Here is a 23,387-nt window from a genome sequence, read left to right on the forward strand (position 1 = left end):
AATATTAATATAGTTTTGAAACCGGTCTCTTCTACGGCTATTTGGGATTATTTTCATGACCGTTTATAAAGAGCTATTAGGTTTGTTTAGAAGGCCTACACCATTCATTCAGGCCTTATTTTAAGCTTTTTGAAATGTAATCATTTTTTACGCCGATTCAATGTTCTAACAGTGACTGTGCTAGTACTTCTCACTGCTGCGGTTTTAGTAAGTGTGTTTCTGAAAGTGGTCTAGCCAGAGGAACATTTGCAATTGTCTTTATATCTATGACAGCTAGTTTTCCTCGGCTGGTATACTTCTCCTTGCTGATCGACTTTACTGAAAATTTTAAACCTAATATGTCAATGGTTTAAGAAGGTTTAACCTTTCGACATTTACTAATTTCTTGATCTCAGTAACCCTAGCTCAAATAAGCATTCTTCAATTTTCATGATGTTTTTAATAAGACATTTTATGTTAATATGTATTTGTTCAAATTCCTTGTATCAAAAAATTAATAAGATTTTGGTAAAGAATATCTATAGTACAGTATTAACTTTAAAATAAAGTAAAGTATTTTTAAATTAGTTAATAAATATAGGGAACCCGTTTAATTGAAGGTTATGGTAATTGTAGACTTAACCACGTTGAAATAAATAAACTCAGATTATTGATTACTACTTGTTGTAAGAATAATGATGAACATAAAATATTGGTTGCTTGTTTTCAGAAAAATATTCGAAGGCACAGACTATTTACAAATGTTAAATTCAAATTATTGAATATAATATATATAAGTATTAAGAATAAAAATACAAATATATAAATGATAGAACAAAAAATTCAATAGCATTTATATTTATATTATTTTTAGATTTTTGGGATTTTTATATACAAAAATTTGGCTAATCCTTGTGAAGACAGTTCTCAATCAGGCAGTCATTTAAAAAATTATCGATCATTTGAAAAAGTCTAAGAAAACGTAATTGAGCTGTAATGAAGTCGATGATGATATAAATATCGTCATCACTGTTTTCAATAAACGAGGCATTAATCGCTCAAGTAGCGTATACGTTTCATTCCACTTTGCACAATTGATTGACAGTCCAGCAGGAAAGTAAAGGACACAGCAGCACCCAAAACAACAGAACGAACTTCGCCACTAGTTTTCAGGCATTTACTGTACACAAAAGCATATAGAAGGATTCGTGCTGCCACGTGAGACGAGTGGGTGTTACAAAAGGAATAAACTGAAGCCAACGTTGTTAACAAAAAATCAATAGAAAATAAAGCCAAAACGTCAAAGTCAAACGAAACGAAAACGAGAAAACATAAGGAAGTCCACACTGGACAGTTACTAAATACGATATGAGTGCTATGTGCATGAGGAGAAAGTGGGTGTGGTGCCTACGAGGCGACCAGTAACCACCAGTAACGCATTATTCTCCACTCGCAAATTCGTTTATGCATGTTTTTCGCACACACAAGGATAACTGAAACTTAAACAGACGTTAAAGCAACGTGCCAGTGTCCTTACAGTGTATACTACGCTTGAGCACTGGAAATATTTAAAAAAAACCAACAAAACTGTATAAAGTAAACATACTTACTTATATGGAATTAGTGTTAAGCAGCTTAAATCGTCAATAGTCAGCCATAAATATGTCACAAAAACTTTCCTTCGCCGCTGGCATGGACAATGCCTTATATGAGCAACAAATGCAGAACCGTAATGCAATAGCTTCCACAACTCTCACGTCAGCCACAAGACCTTCAATGCATCAATTTGAAAACGAATTGCAACAAAGGCTGCATCATTATCAGCACCAGCAACATGCATTAGATCGATTTCAAACCAATCGTATGAACTTTTCAAATTATTCAAATGCATATCCTTATAACATACCATATGCAGCTGGTACTTTTGGCCAACATGCTCGTACAAATCCACTTAGAGCTTCCCCCTATGATTACGAAGCGTATATAAATCGCGCGCGCTATTCTTCCTATCAACATCAAATAGTCCCGTCGAGCGTTTTACATTACCCACCACGAAACTATCCGTTTCAACAGCACCAACTAATGGAACGACAACACACAAATATTTATCAATCACAATCTCCATACTACATGCAACAATACCAACAGCAGCAATCCCACCACCCACATCAACAACAATTTCTTGCGGCACAACGCTCTCCCTATTTGGAGATGCATTTAAATGAACAGGCGTCACTTGCTGCAACAAATCCAAGCGTTTACACCGACTCCGCCAATCTCACTCTACAACAACTTGAGCAGCAGCGACAGTTGCACCAACGGTTGCACTATCAACAAATACCAGCAGAAAGACAAAATCTCCTGTCACCAACACAATGTCGTGACGCTTACTCAACAGACGAAACTACAAGTTTGTTATTCCAGCAACAGCATAAATCATATCCTAATGCACAGGATGCACTGCAAGTGTCAAATCAGCGCAACGCAACTAACCCATCCGAGTCGGTGCACATAAATCCAGCAGAGTATTCGCACAATTTTAAAAACGACTTGGGTCAGGTGCCAACTCCTTTAAATAATGTTGCGCAAATATCTGAAGAGGAGGTCAATACCGAGGAAAGTGGCAGAGCACAACTTGTCATCTCACCGCCAATGCTAAGTGCCACTGGCACTGACAGTGGCGTAAGTAGTTGCAGTGGCTCTTCGAATTCCAACTATCAATGTGTGGATGATAAGGATTTTATTTGTTTAAATAAAGAAAGTTCCCCACAATATGAATCGGCACCTTCAGACAGAGAAAGTAAAAATTGTAACGAAAATATCAAAATCAAAAGTGAAAAGATAGAGGAATTGCAAGCAACAATTAAGACGGAAGCTGTGGCAAATGGGGTAACGGAAGCAGATATCAAGGTTGATATTGATGAAGTCGAACTAATAAAGGTCAAGACAGAGGAGAATCCTAATGATGAAGGTAAGTGAATCTTTGAGAAGAAACTTATTTATGTAATAAAAATTATATGAAAATATTTGTATATTTGTGTATTTGTATAACTAGTCTATGTGTGTGTTTTGTAGTTCACTTAATTGTGTGTGTGAAGATATATGATTGACAATATATCACTGAGTTTTTGATTTGGAAATTATGCGAATGTCCACATATCTGCTAGTAGTAGTGGAGGTTTCTGCAGTAAAGTGGGAGTAATCGATTATGTTGAAAAGCTTCAGTGCCCTGTCGCGTATATATAGTTAGGTTCTCGGCACGGAAATTTCTAATCAAAATCGTGGCCTGATGTATCACGCTGCTCTAAGAATTCATTTAAGCGCATGAAATTAGCATTACTGAAGGCATTTTAGAGTAGAGTGAGTGTATGTGGTATATATTTCTATATTTCCAAAAGTGATTTTGGGAATATGGATACCAAACTATTTGTTTATTAATTATTATTTCTTACTTATTAATTTTTATTAATAATTATTATTAATATGTTCTTGTTCCACTATAAGATGAAACATAACATGGTTCTGAACTAATGCTCAGATCATTTCTTTTACGCTAATGCACTATGAGAAAATTAAATTTTTATATTGTGTTTCAAATTAAATATAAGGTTTTTTGTTTTGTACTAAATTTACAAGACTAACGGATTTCTACATCATACTAACTTATCAGTGTTTAAAACTATAATTCTAGTATACCATGGTCAGCATCATTGACTTCACTAGTTTTGTAGCCTTCCCAAAATAATACCTTAATAATTAATATCTAAACATTGTTTACGATTTTCTCGTAGGCGGAGTAAAGAACATCTACAATAAACTTATCTAAAAATCCTCATCCAAGTACACGAAAAACAATACCATTTCGTTTTTGTGAGTGCATAAGTACATATAAAAATATAAAAATATTGGTTTTTAGTTTAAATTCTACTTTATTTAAAAATTTATAAACATAAACAAAAACTCATTAATTTCTGACTAAAAACTTATTTAACAATTAAATGATTTTCAACTTTCATGCCTCATTGCTTTCGTCCCTCCTCACCACAATTTCAAATTATTTAAAATTATTGCTTACAGTGGCGCCAAAATGTTACAAAATCATAAATAATTGATTAGGCATTCCTTTGTGGATGGTAATTTACATTGGCAAGCGGATTGAGTAGATCTTTTTAATTTGCTGCACATCCCATCGTACTTGCGACATTCTCAAGTGGAATTATGACATAATTTCCGAATTTAATGAACTCCCCCGTTTGGGTCTTCACTCAGGGGTTAGTTAACAGTGTGAGTGTAGGTACTCGTGTGTTCGGGTAATATAAGCATGTGATATATTAGCATTTTTCTTTTTTTACATGAATGATTTGATTTTGGCTTAATTTGTCACGATGTTGTAAATTGATTTTTATTTTAATAATATTATAAGGTACTAATATTAAGGTACTGAAAAAAGTTTATCTTAATTAAACTAATTCAGAGTACTTACAATAATAATTAAATCTAAATTATGATAGATTTTAAATAATAAGTAAAAGTTTCAAAATTTATTATATGTTGTGAATATTCACGTATCCGTTCATATTCGTTCGTCTCGAAACTATCGATGTTATTAAAGTATGGGTTTAGCATCTCCAAAACTGGTGTGCCTACTTCAGCGGATGCAGGGGGATTGCTCGAATGTCGTTTATCCCTTGGAGAAGTTATTCTATTTTCGTTTGACTTCATGCTGTAGTAGTTTCGTTGATGGACTCGTGGATTCACATAAGCGTGGATTCACATAAGTGGTACACGTTTTTATAGCGATCTGCTTGCTAGAAGTCCGACGACAGCTTTCAGCCACACCTTACATAGTAAATAGACATCAAAATAGAAACTCGACAACGTTGACCATATTCTTGTTGATTCGTCCGCCGTCTTGAATTATACACTGCCTTTGTTTGAGGACGAAGTTTACTTCTCCGCCTTTTTGGTCTTGTGCTTTTTGCTGTGAAAAAAACTGATGCATGGAATATTTTTATTAAAACTTTGTTTTTCACTTCTCTTGCATATTCAATTATATTCAATAATTACATATATTAAGTAATCAATAAGATAAACTTTTGAGACCCATGGGGTGAGACCCATAGCAAAACTGCAGAGTTATTGTCATTCCAAGGAATGAGTGTTAAAAGCATGGCTTAATCTGCTCTTCCTCTTCCTCTTCTTCAACAACTGTTCAAGTTGCAATGTGTGTAGGCAATAGTGGCATGCATCGCCACACAATTCGTTGTACATATGTAGGTATATATGGAAGGAATGTCAACATGCATGCCATGTAAATGAACTTTAAGCGCAAAAAGTAAAAAGTGTTGAACGCTCAGTCCTCATCCTCAGTCAGTCATGCAAGTATTTATGTAACGTCATAAATACCGAAGTGCTTTTATATGTGAATTAATATACATACAAACAGAACATAGTTCAACTGCAGCGTATGTGTATGTATATGTGTGTGTAACAGAAAATCAATGACCAAAATATATGAAGAAGAAAAATGTTAAACTCAACGAAATGAAAGTAATGAAAAGTTTATTTAAAAACAAGTTGAAAATTTATAAGTGTACATTTTTCCTATAATCAGAACACATACGTACATACGTACTTACACATACGCGAGGGGTTCACCAAAAAAAGGCGCAACTTTTATCACATCCGTTGCTGTCCGCGCACATTGCATGCAGCAACACAACAGAAGCTTATTACCTTAAGGAATTAAAAGTTACGCTTTATGACATACGGCATATGCAAAAACAATGTTGCGAGCAAGAATGCGAATACGTATCCGAATGTCAAGCGAAACACAGCTACAGCCCTCTCTGCCACACAAGAGAGACATTAACTTTTCACCCTTCCCACTTCAGTCAATAATGACAAACTAAATATGCTGGCGCTGTAGTATGTGACGCGTTTATTAATCAATATACACAATAAAAACTTTTTGACACTTGACATTACCGTTACCGTTCAAAACACTACCGCAAAAGGTTATAGTTCAATACATGGGCCCACAAATTTTTGACTGCAAGCAGTTATTTATACATTATTTCAGTGTATATACATATGTATATGTATGAGGTTTAGTTAATAATTTTGTTGATATTTTTATGGCTATTTATATTTTTATTTTAAAAAGTCAATAAAAACATGCTCCAGAGTTAACAACAACAAAAATTAAACTGCCATAACTAAGTCCTTTCGGTGTGCATGTTTGTGCATGTATTTCCTCTGCTGCTGTGTTCAACGGTGTTAAAAATGCATTTTCCAATGTCTTTCACTTTTGTACTGAATTCAGAAAAGTGGGTTTCTTAAGAGAGAGAGAGAGTGAGAGAAAGAGAGAGAGAGCTTTACTATCTGCGCTCCTTCACATCAGTCAACTCTTTTTTTATGTACCACAATGTTGTTCACGCACATTGAACTAGTTAGCATATAAGTTGAATGCCTTGAGTATGATCAACAAGTTGTTGTGGTGCTGTGGTGTTGTGGTGCTGTGGTGTTGCGGTGGTTGTTAGCTGAGTGTAGATGGAGGTAAACAAACACATACATGGTTGGTACATTGCTGCATGAAACAACGAACTTTCATTGTACGTATAAGTGATGTGATGTAATATAATATTTAATTTTAAAAATATATTTAATATAATAAGAGACCTTTATAGTTGTTACCTAATTTGCAATATTCCACAAAAATAACACTATCCAATATAAAACTTTTATTTTTTTACTTCTTTTTATATTTCCTTCACAAAAATGGAATAAATGATCCAAAAAAAAAAAAAACAGAGCAACTGTGGCAATGACTTACTCGTCACTCGTTGTAAGACACAATTGTCGTACTGACGAGACACTTAATAAATAGTAGTTATAGCGACCGATTAACGGCTTCCTTGAATGGTTACTATCGCAGCTATGGGTTAGAGAAGAAAGAGGAAAGTATTATCTATCTACACTTTGTCATAGTCCGGCACTCACTAAAAGACGCACATCAAATTTATGGTCTGTCTTTCTAAAATGTCAATCCAATATCACTAGTATAGGCGTTAAGGACATTGTATGCTTCATTAAAACAACAAAGTGGTTTTCTGCTCCAGTATAGGGTTCCCCTGAAAAAATTGGCATGCTATTGTACTTATATAGATATCACAACTGTAGTATAATAATCTTTTAATTTATATTAATTATATAATAATTTCTATATATTTATTTATATCAGACGAACTGTAACGTGTACCTACACACCTACATATGAAATAATTAATACTAATGTATACTAATACTAATGTGTTTTTTATTTAATTTATTTAAAATTCTTATTGAATGTTATTTTTAAGCTAACAATAACAATTATTTTTAATTTTTTTAAAATATTAAAGTGGAACAATTGGACACCTTCAAGCCAAAACTTGACTCAAATGAACAAACTGGCTCTATAAGTATTAATTCAACAGAAGCTCCCATCTCAACGGTAAGTAAGGAAAAAAAACATTTTATATTAATATTATTATAATAAGAATTAAAAAAAACTAAAAGTAAAAATCTAACTAAATCTAAAAATATGTTGATAGTCATTTTCAGTACACACGTGGCGTATGAGTAACAATTTTGTATAAAACTGGACTTAGCATAACATGAACTGTTGACTTTTTTATTTATTAAAATTTAACAAATTTAATGAATAATTTAAAAAATTTTATATTCGTAGTGAATATATGCAAATTAATAAGTGTGTGTAATGGCAACAGAAGCATAAATGTATCGATCAGAAAAATTTTTGGAGGTACCTTCCACATATTCTACTTAATTTTTCTTACATAAATTTGTTACACATTGCATTATTTGTGGTAACCAGCATCTCCGTCGACTCTATCCCCTTACTTCTAGTCAGTTACAGAGTGATTGAATCCAAGTATAGATATGATAACCCTGTTTTAATATCAATTACTAGTCAAGGCACAAAAACTGATGGTCAGTCTTATATAAAATATTTTTTTATATAAAAAATTTGTTAATTATTCTGCCGGTTTATATAGAAGGCATACAATTTGGAAAAAATTAATCGAAATATATACGCATGTGCATTTCTGTGAACAATTAATTTAGGGCAAGCAAATGTGCCACGAAAAAAAATGAGGTAGTCGCCCGCATCACAGGCTTGATGAAGACTTTAAATGGATTTGAAGTTTCCAATGATGCCATTGCAATGAAAGCAACTCTATCGACCGGCTTGAGTACATCTACTCAAATTGTGCACCCAAACTCTTTATTCTATTTTATTCTTTCATTTACCCAAAGCTCACTCTTTCTAAGAGTACAAAAAACAAAAGCTCTCAATTTGATATTAAGGAAAGCAGGAATTCTTGATAAATTATTTAAAAATTGCAATTCTGTTCATCATATCCTCGTAGTGAACGCAACCACGACAAACAACCCGTTATATTCACTTAAACAATTTTTATTGCTAATATTTACAGAGTGTAATGTGACACCGGAGTATTTATTGCATGTCTATTGATTTTTGACTTGTACGAGTAATCGGAGCACGACAATTTTGAAAACTCGACAAACTAAATGAACTCAACTCCACTCCTTGTTCTTAGAATGCCTTCTAGACAGCAATGAAGGAAGGTTGATTTTTTAATTTTGTTTTACGTAAAAGTTATGAACTTTTTTTTCATCAAATGCTTGCCTTGTAATGCCATAGGGAATAGACTATAATTTAGGGTAAGTTTTATTGCGATTTTATACGCCTCAAGCCACTACTACATATGCTGTAGTTTCATGGATTCAAAATATATTCAGTTCAGTTCCTTTACTATTATTAGTTATTAAATAATTAACTTAATAGTACAAAAATTTTATATATATAATGTCTAGGGATATTTTCGCTTTTTTACAAGTACTAAAAATTATTAAGTTGTTGTGAGAATGTTTATATGATTAAGATTTCAACCTTTATCGAAAGACTTCAACATTTTAAATATGTTCATTGTTGATGTAACCCATCACATAGAGCTGTTTGGCGAGACCTAAGCGGTAGTGGCGAGTAGCTCTGAGACGTTAAACCCATATATGTACATTTGTTGAGTTAATTAGTTGCAGTGGTTCTTTCGCTTCTCATAATTACCAATTATTCGTCGTTCTAATACTACATTCATCGGAGGGAGAATATGACTTGGTGTTAAATTTAAATTTCATTTTAAATTTTTTATTAAAACAATTTATTTTTAAGCAGCAAACAATATATATTATAGAAAATATATAATTATTATACAAAAAATTTATAAAAAGTAAATGATTCAAGTATTTTATTTTTATTTTTTGTGTGTTAAACATAATATTTTTATTTAAAGAATTCTTCTCCAACAACTGATCGAGCACTTACTCCGCGCCAGCATTTATCAACGAATTACGGCTCCAAAGCGCAATATTCAACGAATAGACAGTTTGATGATAACAGTTGGTCACCTTTTCCAACTTCACCCAGTAATTCCATTCAGCATAATAATTTCAAAAGCATATCTAACAATAGAAATTTGACTCCGTCGCCTATACCTATAGTTCCACAAAATTCACCTGTTGACTATTCTATGCAATCGATAAAAAAGAAACATATTATAGAATATGATTTAATACCAAGCAAAAAGAAGACGAAGCGTAGATTCAAAGCTCACGGAAATGAAAAAAATCCACATGAGGAAATACGTGTACGTACATAAGCAAATATGTAAACAATATAAACTAAACAGTAATTATTTATTTATTTATTTATTTATAACCAGAACACGAAACCATTACCAGGATTTCAGCAGGCATTTGGTACAACTGAAATTGGACGCTTTTCGGAAACATTTTTATTCAACGCTGACAATGCAACAAATTTCTTAGGAGACATCGAACATCAAGCAGAGTTCTATCCAGAATACTCTCAACAGTTGTCGGCATATGAGAACGTTGATAATAGGAACACTAATAATGAAACACACTATGAGAATTTTCCGTGCAACAATACATACAATATGACGCCATACGAGAGATATTTGAGAGCGAATAAAAGATTAAATGAAATAAATTGCAACGATAATGATTATTAATGATTTTTTTTTTTAATTTAATATCATAATTATGTACATAAGAATACATAAGAAACTCAAAGATCAAAATGAAAAAAGTCGAATTAAGTGTGCCTTTTCGGTCAAAAATAGCATTTTGTAAATAAGAAATTAAAATTCGAACAAAATTTAATTAATGTGTAATTTAATTGAAGTTATTAAATGTGAATTCAATAGCCGTAGTATATTGTTAAAAATTTGAATGTTTATTATAAAAATTTTTGAAATAGCCATAAGAGAAACACTTTTAAATTATAATATTAACAAATTAAGTTTAAACATGAATTTAATTAAAAATTCAATTATCTTGTTTTCACTTAAAGTGCAAAAACAAATTATAAATTTAGATTTTATATATAACAGCACTTAAATTAAAACGAAAGTTCATTTTAGTCATCCCTTCCACTGCTGACTATATATCGAATAGAATAGAATAAAAAAAAGAATATATCAAGCAAACTTCTATATATTTCATATCAAATTTAGTTTGAATGTATTTTTCATATCATATCTCCTGATATAAATATTTATTATTAATCATTTGTAATAATTTTTTGAAGTTTCTTAACCAGTTTATTCACATTCACAGTTTATTCCAATTCCAAACATTTAACATACACAGGATTCCCCATTTTATAGTTTCAAAAGTAAATGAAAATAAAATACACTTGTAATTGGGTTTTCAATCTAGTTGTAGTAATTGTCTTACGATATATTTTGACTGGATCATTTTCATAATGATTTCCTTTTGATAACTTGTTGGTAAATAAGTGGCCATATCACGCCCATAACTTAATGGATGTTTGATGTGATGATGTTTCAAAAAGTGAGAAGTTGGAGGGTTGTCCGTTTAGACATGATCATTTTCACAACTTCATAGTTATGCAAAGTTACACATAGTTAACGCACATCCCCAAAACCTGAAACTACATTTACCATAAATTTCACTTATTTAGGATCTTTTACAGTACTCTGTTGATTTAAGAGTCTAAATCAATAGTATTAACATCTACATACATTTACTTATTTGTTCATTTCCCTGTCTAAATGCAATTCAAAAGCAAACGAAAACAATTTAAAAATTTATTTAAAATACTAATAATGAATTCAAAAAAAAACGTGGAGACTTTTATAATTTTAAAACATTGCCCTTCATTGTATTATTTTTAATACACTTATTGCTTCTTTTAATTGAGTAAAGCAACAAAACGTAAACGTCGTGAACACAGCCAATTTATATAGCATGTAATTCCTTAGATTCCGAATGTGTAAACACTATTTACATACAATATACCATCTAACAATGAAATATTTAATTTAATGAAATATTTAATACCTTTTGAGAATTCATACAAATGTGATTGATTAACGATAAATTAATTTAAAGTGCAAACATAAGAGGAAACAATATCTAATCCTCTTCTTCACAGTATTTATTCTTTTACATATATGGTTTTCAATTAATTTTATATTGAAATTTCATTTTTGATTAATAAAAAAAAATATCAAAGAATATATTAACAAAAATTATATATATAAAACCTTAAGTTAAAGGTTAAAGGTAAATAAATGATATAATAAACAAATGCAATTTTGTTTCAAATTTCACATTTAATTTAATATTTAATATTTATTTTTCATTTAAAATACCTGTAATTTATTAAATATTGAAAAACTGTGCCAAATAACATAATTATTTATAAATAATTGTTTAATTAATTATAATTTTGTTATATCGTTTTTTAATTTAGAACTTAAAATATGCATAGGAAGATCACACGGTAAATCACATAATTTTTGTATTAATTCTTAATTAGCGATAACTACACAAGTGTTTACACCACGGCAATTCATTTGAAGAAGAACAAAATTAGACAAAAGAAAAGTTAATAATTTTTGTCAGAATAATAATATGAAATCAATAGATACACATTGCATTTTAAATGTACATTATATCTGATTTTAACTAAATTGCTGCTAAATACCGCGTATTTAATTGTAATATTTTTAATATACAATAATTTATAATAATCCAATTTTACTACAGCTTAACGATATTGATTTTAAATGATTTTTTTTTATTTAAATTCTTTGTTAATGTAATGCAAAATATTTGTGTTTTCTTTTACTCTGAATAGAAATGTTTTTTTTTTTTGTTTTTACTTACACGGATTAATTTACTAAATGTATAACAATAAAACAGACTAATCACTTCTTAGATTTGCACAATTTGAGAAAACAATATCAAAATTAAAAAGAAAATATATCACATAAAATATAAATTAATAGACCCAACTTAAATTTCACTAGTGTAAACATAGCTTTTTCTTATAACTGATAAAATGTAATCAAATACTTCACTAAACAGATTTATGTAAATAAAAAATACTTTATTGTAGAATTTAATTAATATAATTAATGACTTTAAATATTATGCATCATTTTAAATAGTAAAATTAAGAATATTTACATATATATGTGCCATTAATTACCATTAGTCAACATTTTTATTATATATATTAAAAAATAAAATATTTATGGAATAATTATTGATATTTTAAATTTTTTACAATTTTCACACGTGAATTTATAAATTTATTCAAACTTTATTATATATAATAACAAAATTTATATAAATTTTAATGTAATTATTTTAAAAATTTTAATATGTACATTTTTGATTTCAAGTGCCTTATTAATTTTTGTTTATTTTTTAATTTTGTAGTTTCCTATTTTAAACTTATGAATTTATAAAATATTTGTAAATATTTTAATTAAGATTTCAAAATAAAAGAATTGTTTTTTTTTTAAATTTAAGTATTGTTTTTAACCAATCCAAGGCAGTAAAAAATAAAATTTTTAACTCTGTTTTAATAAAACTATTTTATTGCTTTCAAATATTTTAATTATATACTATATATATTTACATAGATACGTATATATGTATTGTTTTCTAATAAATCAAAAAATTTTATTTAAATAATGAAAACTGTAAAATTTTCATTCGAAATAAATGCATAATAGTAAATATACTGTTAACAAAAATTTTGTTTAAATTTTGTATGTTTTTAACATGTTAAACTTGCAATATAAGTAATTGAAAAATATCTGGAGATCTGGTATATATGACATTACAATAACCGCTCTTTACTTATTGTTTTTTAAGGATCGTGTCTATTGCGTTAGTAGCTTGATCTCCTTGACTCTGTTCCTCAGATTCGGCGAGCCGTTCAAAAAATTCCCTACAGTATATCTTCATTTCGTTATTTAAATAGGTTGGAAATATCGCTGAGAGGAAACATTGCAATTTGTTAAAAAAAAAACAAAATAATATTTATATAACTTACTATTGAATTTAACATATAAATCACCAAGTATTGTTTTTTCAACTTTCGGCATTTGTAAGTAACTTTTAGGGCATTTAGGTAAACCTTCTCCGATGTATTTTTTAATGTAGTACGGGTGAATGACATCATTTATAGCAATTTTTAAGTTTCTATTGTCTAAAGTTTTAATGTTGAAATTAACTCCAACCAGCGCATCACATAAATCGATATCATGGGTATAAATTAGGTCAGTATGGTTGTGACGAACAAATCTAAAATAAAACACATTTAAAGTATACAGCTTTGATTCTAGTAATAATAAATACATATATTATAGAATGCACCTTTCGTTTGGTTTATCTGCAATAATGAACACTATATCTGCTGGAATTTTAGTGTGACAGCGATCGCCTTCTTCTTTAAATGTAAATCGCGTGCCCGCAGTAACGCCTGGTGGTATTTCCAGAGTTAGTACTTTCTTTCTATTCATTAAAAAAAATGAATAAAACGAAATGTGTACTTTGTTTGAAGTTCTAATCATTATTAAAATTATATATATTTATTTTATTTATACCTCTTTTCTGTAAGTATTTGTTCATCGTCTATAAATTCCTGCCTATAAACAGTCATTAATTTAACGCAGCCGAAACGCACTTCTTTCAGATCTAATTCAATAATTTTTTCCTCTGGAGGATCTTTTGTACGTACTCCAATACCATATTCCTTTGAGGTATACAATGACGGTGGGTTAGTTATAGCGTCAATAATACCCGCATAAGGTGAATAACTTCCAAATACAGATTGATATATCTTCATATGATCACCATGATATTGGTATGGTGGAAAATAACCATTTGGTAGAAGTACACCTTGTAATAGGCCTGTTTCACCGTAACGATCATAGATTGCGCGATGTAGTTCATTTCCTTAAAATAAATTGATTCATTATTAATGAAGACGTCATATACAAATGTATGTACGCAATATGTATGCACATTGAAATTGTACCTAATATATCATATGCCATGTTTATATATTCCCATTGACGATTTTTTGGTAAGGGCTTCATATGTGTCATATCGGCAACATCCGCACCTTCAGGTACAAATTCGGTATTAGTTTTTGGATCTCGATTCGGGCAAAGCTTAACTGCTAGTTTGCGATAAGCAAGAGCTATTTCCTCTTTTGGAGCACTGCGAGGAATATTTAAAATTGCGTAGTAATCTAATTCCGAATAATTCATTTTGATATTTTTATTGTTAACGTTACGACTTTAAGTGTTTCCAAATGTATGCAATATTTGAAAATAATAAAGAATGACGAAAATGTTTTAAATCTTTTTTTTAAAATTAAAAATTCATATGTTCAAATTTTTTTTTTAACATTTATTTCCTTGCATAAATACATAAAAAATTTCTATATATTAGTATACAATTAATAATAGCATTACTATGCTATTAAAACGAATATGGCAATATTTTGGATACGTTGATAAGTGCACCACAGACAATTTGTACGATTTGCTGTGCGAAGAGGTTTATTTAGCTATTAATCAAACGCTAAAATCCATATTTTTTGTTTTTTCTATATATAAAGTACAAAATTTGAATTTTGAAAACATTGCCTGGAAGTAAATATTTTTCAATAATATTTCCCACAGTGCATATTATAGCCATCTATTTTCAACACAGTGCATATTATAGCTATCTCCTTTCAACACATACAGTAAGTGAGTGGTGTAAAACTCAAACGTCAAAACATTCGCGGTGGATATTTATATTGACTTTTTTATCTGAAAAAAGTGCAGACGTCGAAAACAAAATTGTAAAATTTTTATTTTTTAGTAAAGGTCATAGTAATTTAACTGAAACCATTTAAAAAATAACAAAATATGTAATTGCATTAAAATGTTATTGAATTGTTAACACTACATTTTGTGGATCATATAAAAAACTTACTGTTAAAAAGTAGGTGGAAGGCGTTAGTTGTTGCTTAGCCTAATTTAATTAGTGTGTGCCCAAGCGTTAACAAGTTTTACTACACAAAAAATTGTACACATCGATAGTACATTAAAACGCAAAATGCATTTGAGCGCCGATATATCGAGTGCTCTTCAGCAAATTGAGGCAGTTAAGAAAGGCATTGATGATTCTGATGATCCAAAGCTCCAAATGCAAACAGCGGAGAGTCTTAAGACTATATTGGATATTCTTCAAGACCCAGTTTTCCGCACGATTGTACACGTTCAAGACTCTCTGTCCGAATTGAATGCACAATTGGTTCAGCATCCATCGATGTTACCAGCTGACTTTGATATAGACGTTGCTGGGAATTTGGTATTGAGCGTTAACGGAGGTGATGTTGTTTATGATTTCGAAGAGCGTTTATCCTCTGGACCCTTATCACCACGTTCTGGTGCAGTTAGTCCTGGTAGCGGAAAAAGAACAATAAATGATGCAATGAATACTGCAGAAGCAGAAGATCTAAACCAACGACCACAATCACAAAATTCAAAATATCCAAACACTATTGATATATCTACTGCCAATTATGCACAGGTTCAAGCTATTGAACTTGTAAATGATGGAACTGGTTTAGGTTTTGGTATAATAGGAGGACGTTCAGTTGGTGTTATTGTAAAAACCATATTACCAGGCGGTGTTGCAGATCGTGACGGACGTTTACGTTCGGGTGACACTATTTTGCAAATTGGAGATGTTAATCTTCATGATATGGGTTCAGAACAAGTTGCTGCTGTATTACGTCAATCTGGAACACATGTACGTTTAGTGGTAGCAAGGGCAGTAGAACCATTGACACCTCCAACAGTTATACAATGTTCTTTAGAAGCCGGAAGTGCTATTGTCCCAGTTCGTGTTTTTGCTGATCCAGCTGAATTAGAACGATACCTTATATCTACTGGATATCCGGAAATATTTGGTGAAAGTTCCACAGCATCTACACCGCAAACCACAACAGAAGGTGAGCGTTTTGTGTATCGAAATGGCAAGTCGTTACATTATCCAACTATGGATATACATGAACTGCTTACACTACCAGAAACTGAAAAATTCCAAGTAGAGTTAACGAAAGATGCTAATGGCCTTGGTATAACAATTGCTGGTTATGTTTGCGAAAAGGAAGAATTATCTGGTATTTTTGTTAAGAGCGTTTCTCCTGGGTCTGCGGCGGACTTGAGCCGTAGAATTCGTGTAAATGATCGAATAATTGAAGTAGATGGACAATCCTTGCAAGGATTCTCAAATCATCAAGCAGTTGAATTGCTTAAAAAATCTGGCCAAGTAGTTAATTTACGTTTGGAGCGATATTTACGTGGTCCGAAATATGAACAGCTGCAGCAAGCTATTGCAGCAAATGACAAGGTATCATCTACCATACCAACAACACCACAACGTGCAACTTTGTCATCACCTCTAACACCTGTTGCTTCACAAAAAGATGTTTCTTTATCGAATACAGGAAAACTACATAGTACTGAACCACGTGATATGACAACTATATCGCCTATACCAGCACCTGATTCATTTACTGCTGTTACTGGTTCAACAGTAGCAGCAACTACCACACTCAGTAGCTTTGGTTCTGGCAAAAAATTAATTTCTGTACGTGATTCTATTGATGGTACACCAAAAATAATACCAACTGATATGCCACTTGTAGCTTTGGGTAAATCAGATAATGAACAAATTGAATTCGAAGTATGCCTATTAAATTATATATAGAATAAAGTATTTTATAATTATAATTTAAATTATTTTGCAGGAACATGCACATGCCAAAAATTCTACTTTGCTTGCACGTCACAAATATTATGTTGAACCTGATCTGGCGCCAGAAGTTGAACAAGAGATAATACGCAAATGGAGAAAAGTAGTTGGCCCTGACGTAGACGTAATTGTCGCTCAAATAAAAAAATTCGCTGTAGGTGGTTTAGGGATATCTCTTGAAGGCACTGTTGATGTTGAAGGAGGTCGTGAAGTGCGTCCACATCACTACATACGATCGATTCTCGCTGATGGTCCAGTAGGAGTAAATGGTGTGCTTCGTTCTGGTGATGAATTGTTGGAAGTAAATGGAGAACGATTATTAGGCATGAATCATTTGGAAGTAGTCGCAATTTTGAAAGAACTGCCATTAGACGTACGTATGGTCTGCGGACGTGGTAAAAACGCATTGATGCCCTTTTCTGATGATACACTTAAGAAGCTAAGTAGCAATTTCGAAAACTTACTGCCCGCTTCTGATCGTCTTGTTAAAGCCAAATCGGATGGTAGTTTGGCCACTGCTGGTTCAGTAACTGATGACTCATTCAGTAAACCTAAGTCACGTTCTTTGGAACCACTTACTGGACTTGCTATGTGGGCATCTGAGCCACAAATTATTGAATTGGTTAAAGGCGATCGTGGTCTAGGTTTTTCAATACTCGATTATCAAGATCCGTTAGACCCTAACGATACGCTCATTGTAATACGTTCATTGGTACCTGGAGGGGTAGCTCAATTAGATGGTAGATTGATTCCTGGCGATCGCTTGCTGTTTGTAAATTCCATTAATTTGGAAAATGCATCTTTAGATCAAGCAGTTCAGGCATTAAAAGGAGCACCAAAAGGTGTGGTGCGAATCGGTGTGGCTAAACCTCTTCCAATGACGGACAATTCGATAAGAGGTGTATCTATAATAGCTAACAGTGCTTTGCTTACAGGCCCCTTAAAAGATGATGAAGCTGCTGAACTTGAAAGATCCATACAACTAAGATCAGCATCTACAATGGCTGCAGAACCAGACTTAATATCTGATTGGAGGAAATAAGTCATTTGTAACTTATTAATAAGAGCAGCTTGTATAATTCTGAAATCACAATTTGTTATAAACAATATAATCATTTTGCTTAGGGTAGTAACAATATCTCAATAGTTAAAGTTTACTTGTTGGAAAGTATATGTAATTATATTGTTTTATAAAACTTATGACATTCAATTTGTTGACCGTCCGTAGATAAAGTTTAGTTCTAAACAAACAAAATGTTCAATGCAATTTAATTTACATTCCAATAATAATTATTGAGCGATTTTTTTTATTTATATTATAATCACTTTTATTAAATATTTTATATGCATTAATTATACAAATAATTTATCTTATGTACTTATTTACTTTTTATTGTAAAATTAATAAATCTGTTATTCTTATAATAAATATATTTATGTAAACAATTATTTTTATTGAAAGTTAACAACATTACTTATGCTAAGTTGCTCTGTTAAGTTGCCGTTCGATTTTTTGGTTAGTTCGTCGCGAGAGAACTCTATCCCGTGCATAAGAAACTGTATAACTTAAAAATCCTACTATGAAGCAAATAATCTCAAATTTTATAAAATTTCGTTGATCAATCAAAGCTACGCGGTCGCAACTTTTCGTCACTGTTTCTCCACTTTTACAACGCAGTACTTCCTTATAATGAGTGTGTATGCAGACCCCAAGGCTCCGACTCACAATGTCGAAATCTGTGCATGGATGGCATTCTTGTATAACAGTATACTCTTCTCGTTTCCAACAAGTTGAATTGTTTTCAATTAAAAATTGCTGGGTTCTTCCATGTCGTCCCGTATCGGTTGCTAGACGCGACTCAATTATTAGTACAACAATAGTCACTCCAACCAGAAGACCGAGACCGAGCAACATATGTTGCTTTTGGCATGACTCAAGCATATTTACTGTTGCAAGATTATATATAAATCATTGCTACTTTCACAATTATTTGTTGATTTTCATAACTTTTGTCTCGCTGTGGATAATAACAGCTGTTCAAGATAGAAAATATTGCAGGGTTGATTTTGGGCGTAGTTATGTTTATTAGAAATATATAAAGAAAAATGGTGAAATAAAAGTTAATAAATTATTAAGTATAATGGGGTCATTATAATATATTCCTATTGCCTTCATTAAAATAGTTCATTTGATTTAGGTCGCTTATGCAACACAATGGGCCAATAGGCCTAAGTGGATCCACTAGGGATCACCGGTATAACCTAACCTAACCTAGGTCGCTTATGAAATTTGATTATAGTACAAAAAGCTTTTGTGCTTTTTAACTTTGTTAGGAATAAATCAAGATAAATTATATCAAAATTGTTGAACGGATTAAAAAATACATTACTCAAAATGGAAATAAACGAAATTTGAAATATTTGACACATGTAACAAAATGTAAATACACATAAACTTCTGCAAACATAAACTTCTGTAAACAATATGTTTGACTTCTTTAGTCAAACAAATATGAGGTACGAATTTTTTAAAATAATTTTTGTAAATGAATATTATACACAATATTTTTAAATTTTCTGTATTTTTCATGATCAATTAATTAATTTCTGCACACAAAACAAAACTAAATATTATTTGCTAATAAATGAAATTTAAGCAAAGAAAAACTCTTCTGGTTTTTTATATAACTCTCTGACATATAAAACCTCTTTCACATACATTAATTTACTTATGCCAATGGAAACGACCAAATCTTAATCTGATATTTTAATTTATATATTAATATAAATTGATTTAATTGATTTAAAAGTTAGTAAAGAATGTGTAGGCTTATCCTACTTAATTTAATTCTTTATTTATTAATCAAAGCAAGAAATAATTACTTAGTTTTATGTGTTGAAATTACACGTGTTTATTGTTTTTATTCTTAGTTTTCCCAAAACTGTAAAATGAATGACAACCTTCTTCCTACTCCATCAAAATATTATTATTAGTTTTTAAAAATTTTCTTTTTATGGCCAACTCATCTTATTTTCAATAATTTGCTTGTCCGTGTTTGCATGGCCAACCTATATCAATTTAAACATAAATGTGAATATGCAACCGCCACAAATGAAATTAGTTTTGAAGCAGTTACGCATTAACATTATTCTTCGTTTTATTCACCACATTTCACTCACGCTACTCTTTTGTCTATTGGAATTTCTGTGCATTTTTCTCAACTTTGCAGTCCTGATTTTTAATGAAATACTTTTGGCGCGATTTTTTACATTTTTGTTAAATTATAGCTTCAATTGTGTTATTGTTTTCTTTTGGCAATTTCAATTGAATTGAAATGGATGAACAAGATTTGAATAAACTTAAAAGGAGAATTACTTCAAGCTTCAAACTAAGTGGTTTCCTAATCCGTACAGACAACAGCACATTTCTAGCTGAGCAGTTGTTTCCGTTTGAGGAAACTGAAAGGGAAAAGTGGCTTACCGTGATAATCGAAAATTTGCAGAACCAGCGCCTTGAGACGGTACAAGTCGAACGTAGTGTGCTTGAGAAAGCTATTAATGAAATAAACCGTGTGGGTTTAGAGGAAGGTGAAACAGTATTTTCACTGATCAATTCGTACTCAATACCAAGATTTAATTACAACTCGCAAACAAAGAAATTTGAACGGGACACCACAGCACGAAAAATATTTGCGAAACCAAGTATGAAATCTGGATACCTGCGCGAACGATATGCTATGTTGTTGCAGAAAACTTTGAGGCACGAATTGTTTGCGCCAGCCGTGATAGAAGGAGGTGTGTCGGCTGATTCACGGGCTAAAAAGTTTAAACTACTCTATGCAGAAAATTTATTAGCATCATCGTCCGTAAAAGAAGCTGTTGTGTTAGGCTTACTTACACAGATTATAGAGGGAAAATTTTTTGTTGAAGATCCAACAGGTTATGTAGAGCTCGATTTAAGTGCAGCACGTTTTCATTCTGGATTTTTTTGTGAAGGTTGTTTTGTTTTGGCAGAAGGTACATTTAACAATGGTGTTCTCAAGGGTATGTGTTTTATATTGAAGTTAAGAATGATGCTTTACTTATGTGTCAACATTTATCGTAGTTGATGGATTAGGATTTCCTCCAGCGGAACCAGCATCGAGCAGCCGTGCATTCTTTGGTACTCAAAATACTTGGGGCGGAGATTCCACTAAACTCTTAAAATATTCTAATCGCTTGCAAGAAGTAGAACGTACAAACACGGAAGCAACAATAGTATTCCTATCAGATGTACGTCTTGACGCACCGAAAGTTATGGAGAAATTAAAAATGCTTTTTGAAGGCTATGATTCGTGTCCTCCGGCAGCTATAGTGCTGATGGGTCCCTTTGTTACAGCAAACCGTAATCACTACGAATTGCGAGACCATTTTACTGCATTGGGTGCCTTAGCGGCAGGTTGTGATCATTTAAAAAAGCAAACAGACCTCATTTTAGTGCCATCATCTGATGATCCTACTGCAGCAAATATTTTACCTCGTCCTCCATTACCTGCCTTACTAACAGCTGGTTTACAAAAGGCTTGGCCGCGCACACTGCTCGCGACAAATCCCTGTCGGCTACAATATTGTACACAACAAATTACTGTATGTCGTCTTGACTTAATGACTAAATTTTGTCGCAATACCCTACACTTCCCAACAGATACCGAAAATATTGATCAACATTTTGCACGTACAATCATATGTCAAGGCCATTTAACGCCTATACATCCAATCGCAATACCTGTGTACTGGGATTATGATCCTGCTTTGTGGTTGTATCCATTGCCCGATATTGTTGTTATCGGCGATTCATGCCAGTCATTTTCAATATCTCAGCATGGCTGTACAGTATTGAATACAGGTTCATTTGTGAAGTCTAAGTTTGGATTCAAAGTTTATATACCATCAACGCGCACCATCGAGGATTCTGAAATACCTGACCAGATGGAATAGTATCGTAGATTGTTGCTATATTTATATGTTATTATTTTTAAGCCCAATATATTTATTAATTTTTAAAGAACATTGTTGTAACATTATCAAGCCTTTGTCGCGACTTTATTAGTTTTTTATGCAAAGGAAGCATTTCCCGCTTTGTTGCTTGAAGTTATGAACTTATATCGGCAAAAATTTTTATTCATCCTGCAAAGAAAAAAATTAGGAGTGTGTTTGGTCTGATAAGAAAGCAGACATTATTCTAAATTTGCCATAAAATAAATGCTTCGCATTATTATTGTGGTTGACAAACCGTGATGGCACCATTATTTGGCTTCTGCTATCAGTGCAGCATGTGTTCCTCACTAGGCGAACAGTATGTGAAAATGTTGTAAAATATCAACTTAACGTGCGTTGAACGTTGCGCACAATCTGCTACGGTTCCAGGCGATGTGTTTAAATTGCGCTACCCTTACAACTGCTTCCATACTGTGTGCTCCTGTTGTTGTGCTGTTGTGAGTGTAAGGATCCTATTATTTTTGATGACTTAAAGCCGATTTAGAAAAATATTGTTTTGTTGATTTCTTTTCATGTGTGCGATGAACATTATTTTTCTTTCAGCGATGGTGGTTTGCGTTTTCGTTAATAATTTAATTTTTCGTTTTTCCAATATTAAATTTATATACTCGCCTGTTGAAGATGAGGAAAAGATTTGTATTTCCAGTTTCCCTAAATAATTTTACTAAAATTTTATTGTAGGTATTTTTCGTAGACAATTATCAAAATTAAATCCAATGTTAATAATATTATTTAATAACTGACTTTGAAAGGATTTAAAGTGGCTGGGTTGGGTATTGCAATTTAAGCGGAAAGTATTTCCCAAACGATTTAATATATTTATTTATTTATTTCTTATTTACCACATTAGTATGTAAATTGAAAAATTGCTGACATAGATATATCTAAGTTTAATTAATTAGACTTATTATCACATAAGTAGGCAAGGGGTATGTAATTATAATATAATTATAAAGTCATCAATTATAAATCCAATTAAATTATATAGTCATACTTGTGTACATAACTTTTTTATATGAGAAACAAGTGATTTTGAAAACTATATAAATATGTTATTTTAATCCATCGAAAATGCATTTAGTATATGAGATTAACTGGATAGGTTTTGAGCGGGGCAG

The 23,387-nt window shown here is 31.6% G+C and overlaps 5 protein-coding genes across 5 annotated transcripts; 3 read left to right on the forward strand and 2 right to left on the reverse strand.

Annotated features, from left to right (window-relative positions):
* Positions 1-479: 479 nt before the first annotated feature.
* Positions 480-10,236, forward strand: LOC119670212. Its single transcript, XM_038080383.1, has 5 exons — positions 480-507; positions 854-2,950; positions 7,383-7,474; positions 9,360-9,713; positions 9,789-10,236. Exons 2-5 carry the CDS (start codon positions 1,642-1,644, stop codon positions 10,098-10,100), a joined length of 2,067 nt encoding a protein of 688 aa, XP_037936311.1. The 5' UTR covers positions 480-507; positions 854-1,641; the 3' UTR covers positions 10,101-10,236.
* Positions 10,237-13,151: 2,915 nt separating this feature from the next.
* Positions 13,152-14,729, reverse strand: LOC119682065 (dnaJ homolog subfamily B member 13). Its single transcript, XM_038095449.1, has 5 exons — positions 14,453-14,729; positions 14,019-14,370; positions 13,789-13,926; positions 13,466-13,716; positions 13,152-13,406 (listed from the first exon to the last, which is right to left on the reverse strand). Exons 1-5 carry the CDS (start codon positions 14,685-14,687, stop codon positions 13,270-13,272), a joined length of 1,113 nt encoding a protein of 370 aa, XP_037951377.1. The 5' UTR covers positions 14,688-14,729; the 3' UTR covers positions 13,152-13,269.
* A 164-nt stretch (positions 14,730-14,893) lies between these two features.
* On the forward strand, positions 14,894-18,533 carry LOC119682158 (patj homolog). Its single transcript, XM_038095557.1, has 2 exons — positions 14,894-17,163; positions 17,228-18,533. The coding sequence occupies exons 1-2, from the start codon at positions 15,526-15,528 to the stop codon at positions 18,272-18,274; spliced, it is 2,685 nt and encodes an 894-aa protein (XP_037951485.1). The 5' UTR covers positions 14,894-15,525; the 3' UTR covers positions 18,275-18,533.
* A 15-nt stretch (positions 18,534-18,548) lies between these two features.
* LOC119682249 (protein JTB) lies at positions 18,549-19,272 on the reverse strand. The gene has a single exon (XM_038095675.1). It carries the CDS (start codon positions 19,172-19,174, stop codon positions 18,713-18,715), a length of 462 nt encoding a protein of 153 aa, XP_037951603.1. The 5' UTR covers positions 19,175-19,272; the 3' UTR covers positions 18,549-18,712.
* Positions 19,273-20,508: 1,236 nt separating this feature from the next.
* On the forward strand, positions 20,509-23,122 carry LOC119672025 (DNA polymerase epsilon subunit 2). Its single transcript, XM_038082975.1, has 2 exons — positions 20,509-21,276; positions 21,338-23,122. Exons 1-2 carry the CDS (start codon positions 20,568-20,570, stop codon positions 22,207-22,209), a joined length of 1,581 nt encoding a protein of 526 aa, XP_037938903.1. The 5' UTR covers positions 20,509-20,567; the 3' UTR covers positions 22,210-23,122.
* The last annotated feature ends 265 nt before the right edge of the window (positions 23,123-23,387 follow it).

The sequence above is a fragment of the Teleopsis dalmanni genome, chromosome 1 (genome assembly GCF_002237135.1).
Source record: "Teleopsis dalmanni isolate 2A chromosome 1, ASM223713v2, whole genome shotgun sequence".
Classification (NCBI taxonomy): domain Eukaryota; kingdom Metazoa; phylum Arthropoda; class Insecta; order Diptera; family Diopsidae; genus Teleopsis; species Teleopsis dalmanni.

Coding starts and splice junctions, on each gene's coding strand:
- LOC119670212 (XM_038080383.1), top strand. CDS start 1,642: ATGTCACAAAAACTTTCCTTCGCCGCTGGCATGGACAATGCCTTATAT. Junction 7,475..9,359: donor CAGAAGCTCCCATCTCAACG/GTAAGTAAGGAA, acceptor TTTTATTTAAAG/AATTCTTCTCCAACAACTGA. Junction 9,714..9,788: donor ATCCACATGAGGAAATACGT/GTACGTACATAA, acceptor ATTTATAACCAG/AACACGAAACCATTACCAGG.
- LOC119682065 (XM_038095449.1), bottom strand. CDS start 14,687: ATGAATTATTCGGAATTAGATTACTACGCAATTTTAAATATTCCTCGC. Junction 13,927..14,018: donor CAAATACTTACAGAAAAGAG/GTATAAATAAAA, acceptor TTTAATGAATAG/AAAGAAAGTACTAACTCTGG. Junction 13,717..13,788: donor GCAGATAAACCAAACGAAAG/GTGCATTCTATA, acceptor GTTTTATTTTAG/ATTTGTTCGTCACAACCATA.
- LOC119682158 (XM_038095557.1), top strand. CDS start 15,526: ATGCATTTGAGCGCCGATATATCGAGTGCTCTTCAGCAAATTGAGGCA. Junction 17,164..17,227: donor ATGAACAAATTGAATTCGAA/GTATGCCTATTA, acceptor ATTATTTTGCAG/GAACATGCACATGCCAAAAA.
- LOC119682249 (XM_038095675.1), bottom strand. CDS start 19,174: ATGCTTGAGTCATGCCAAAAGCAACATATGTTGCTCGGTCTCGGTCTT.
- LOC119672025 (XM_038082975.1), top strand. CDS start 20,568: ATGGATGAACAAGATTTGAATAAACTTAAAAGGAGAATTACTTCAAGC. Junction 21,277..21,337: donor TAACAATGGTGTTCTCAAGG/GTATGTGTTTTA, acceptor CATTTATCGTAG/TTGATGGATTAGGATTTCCT.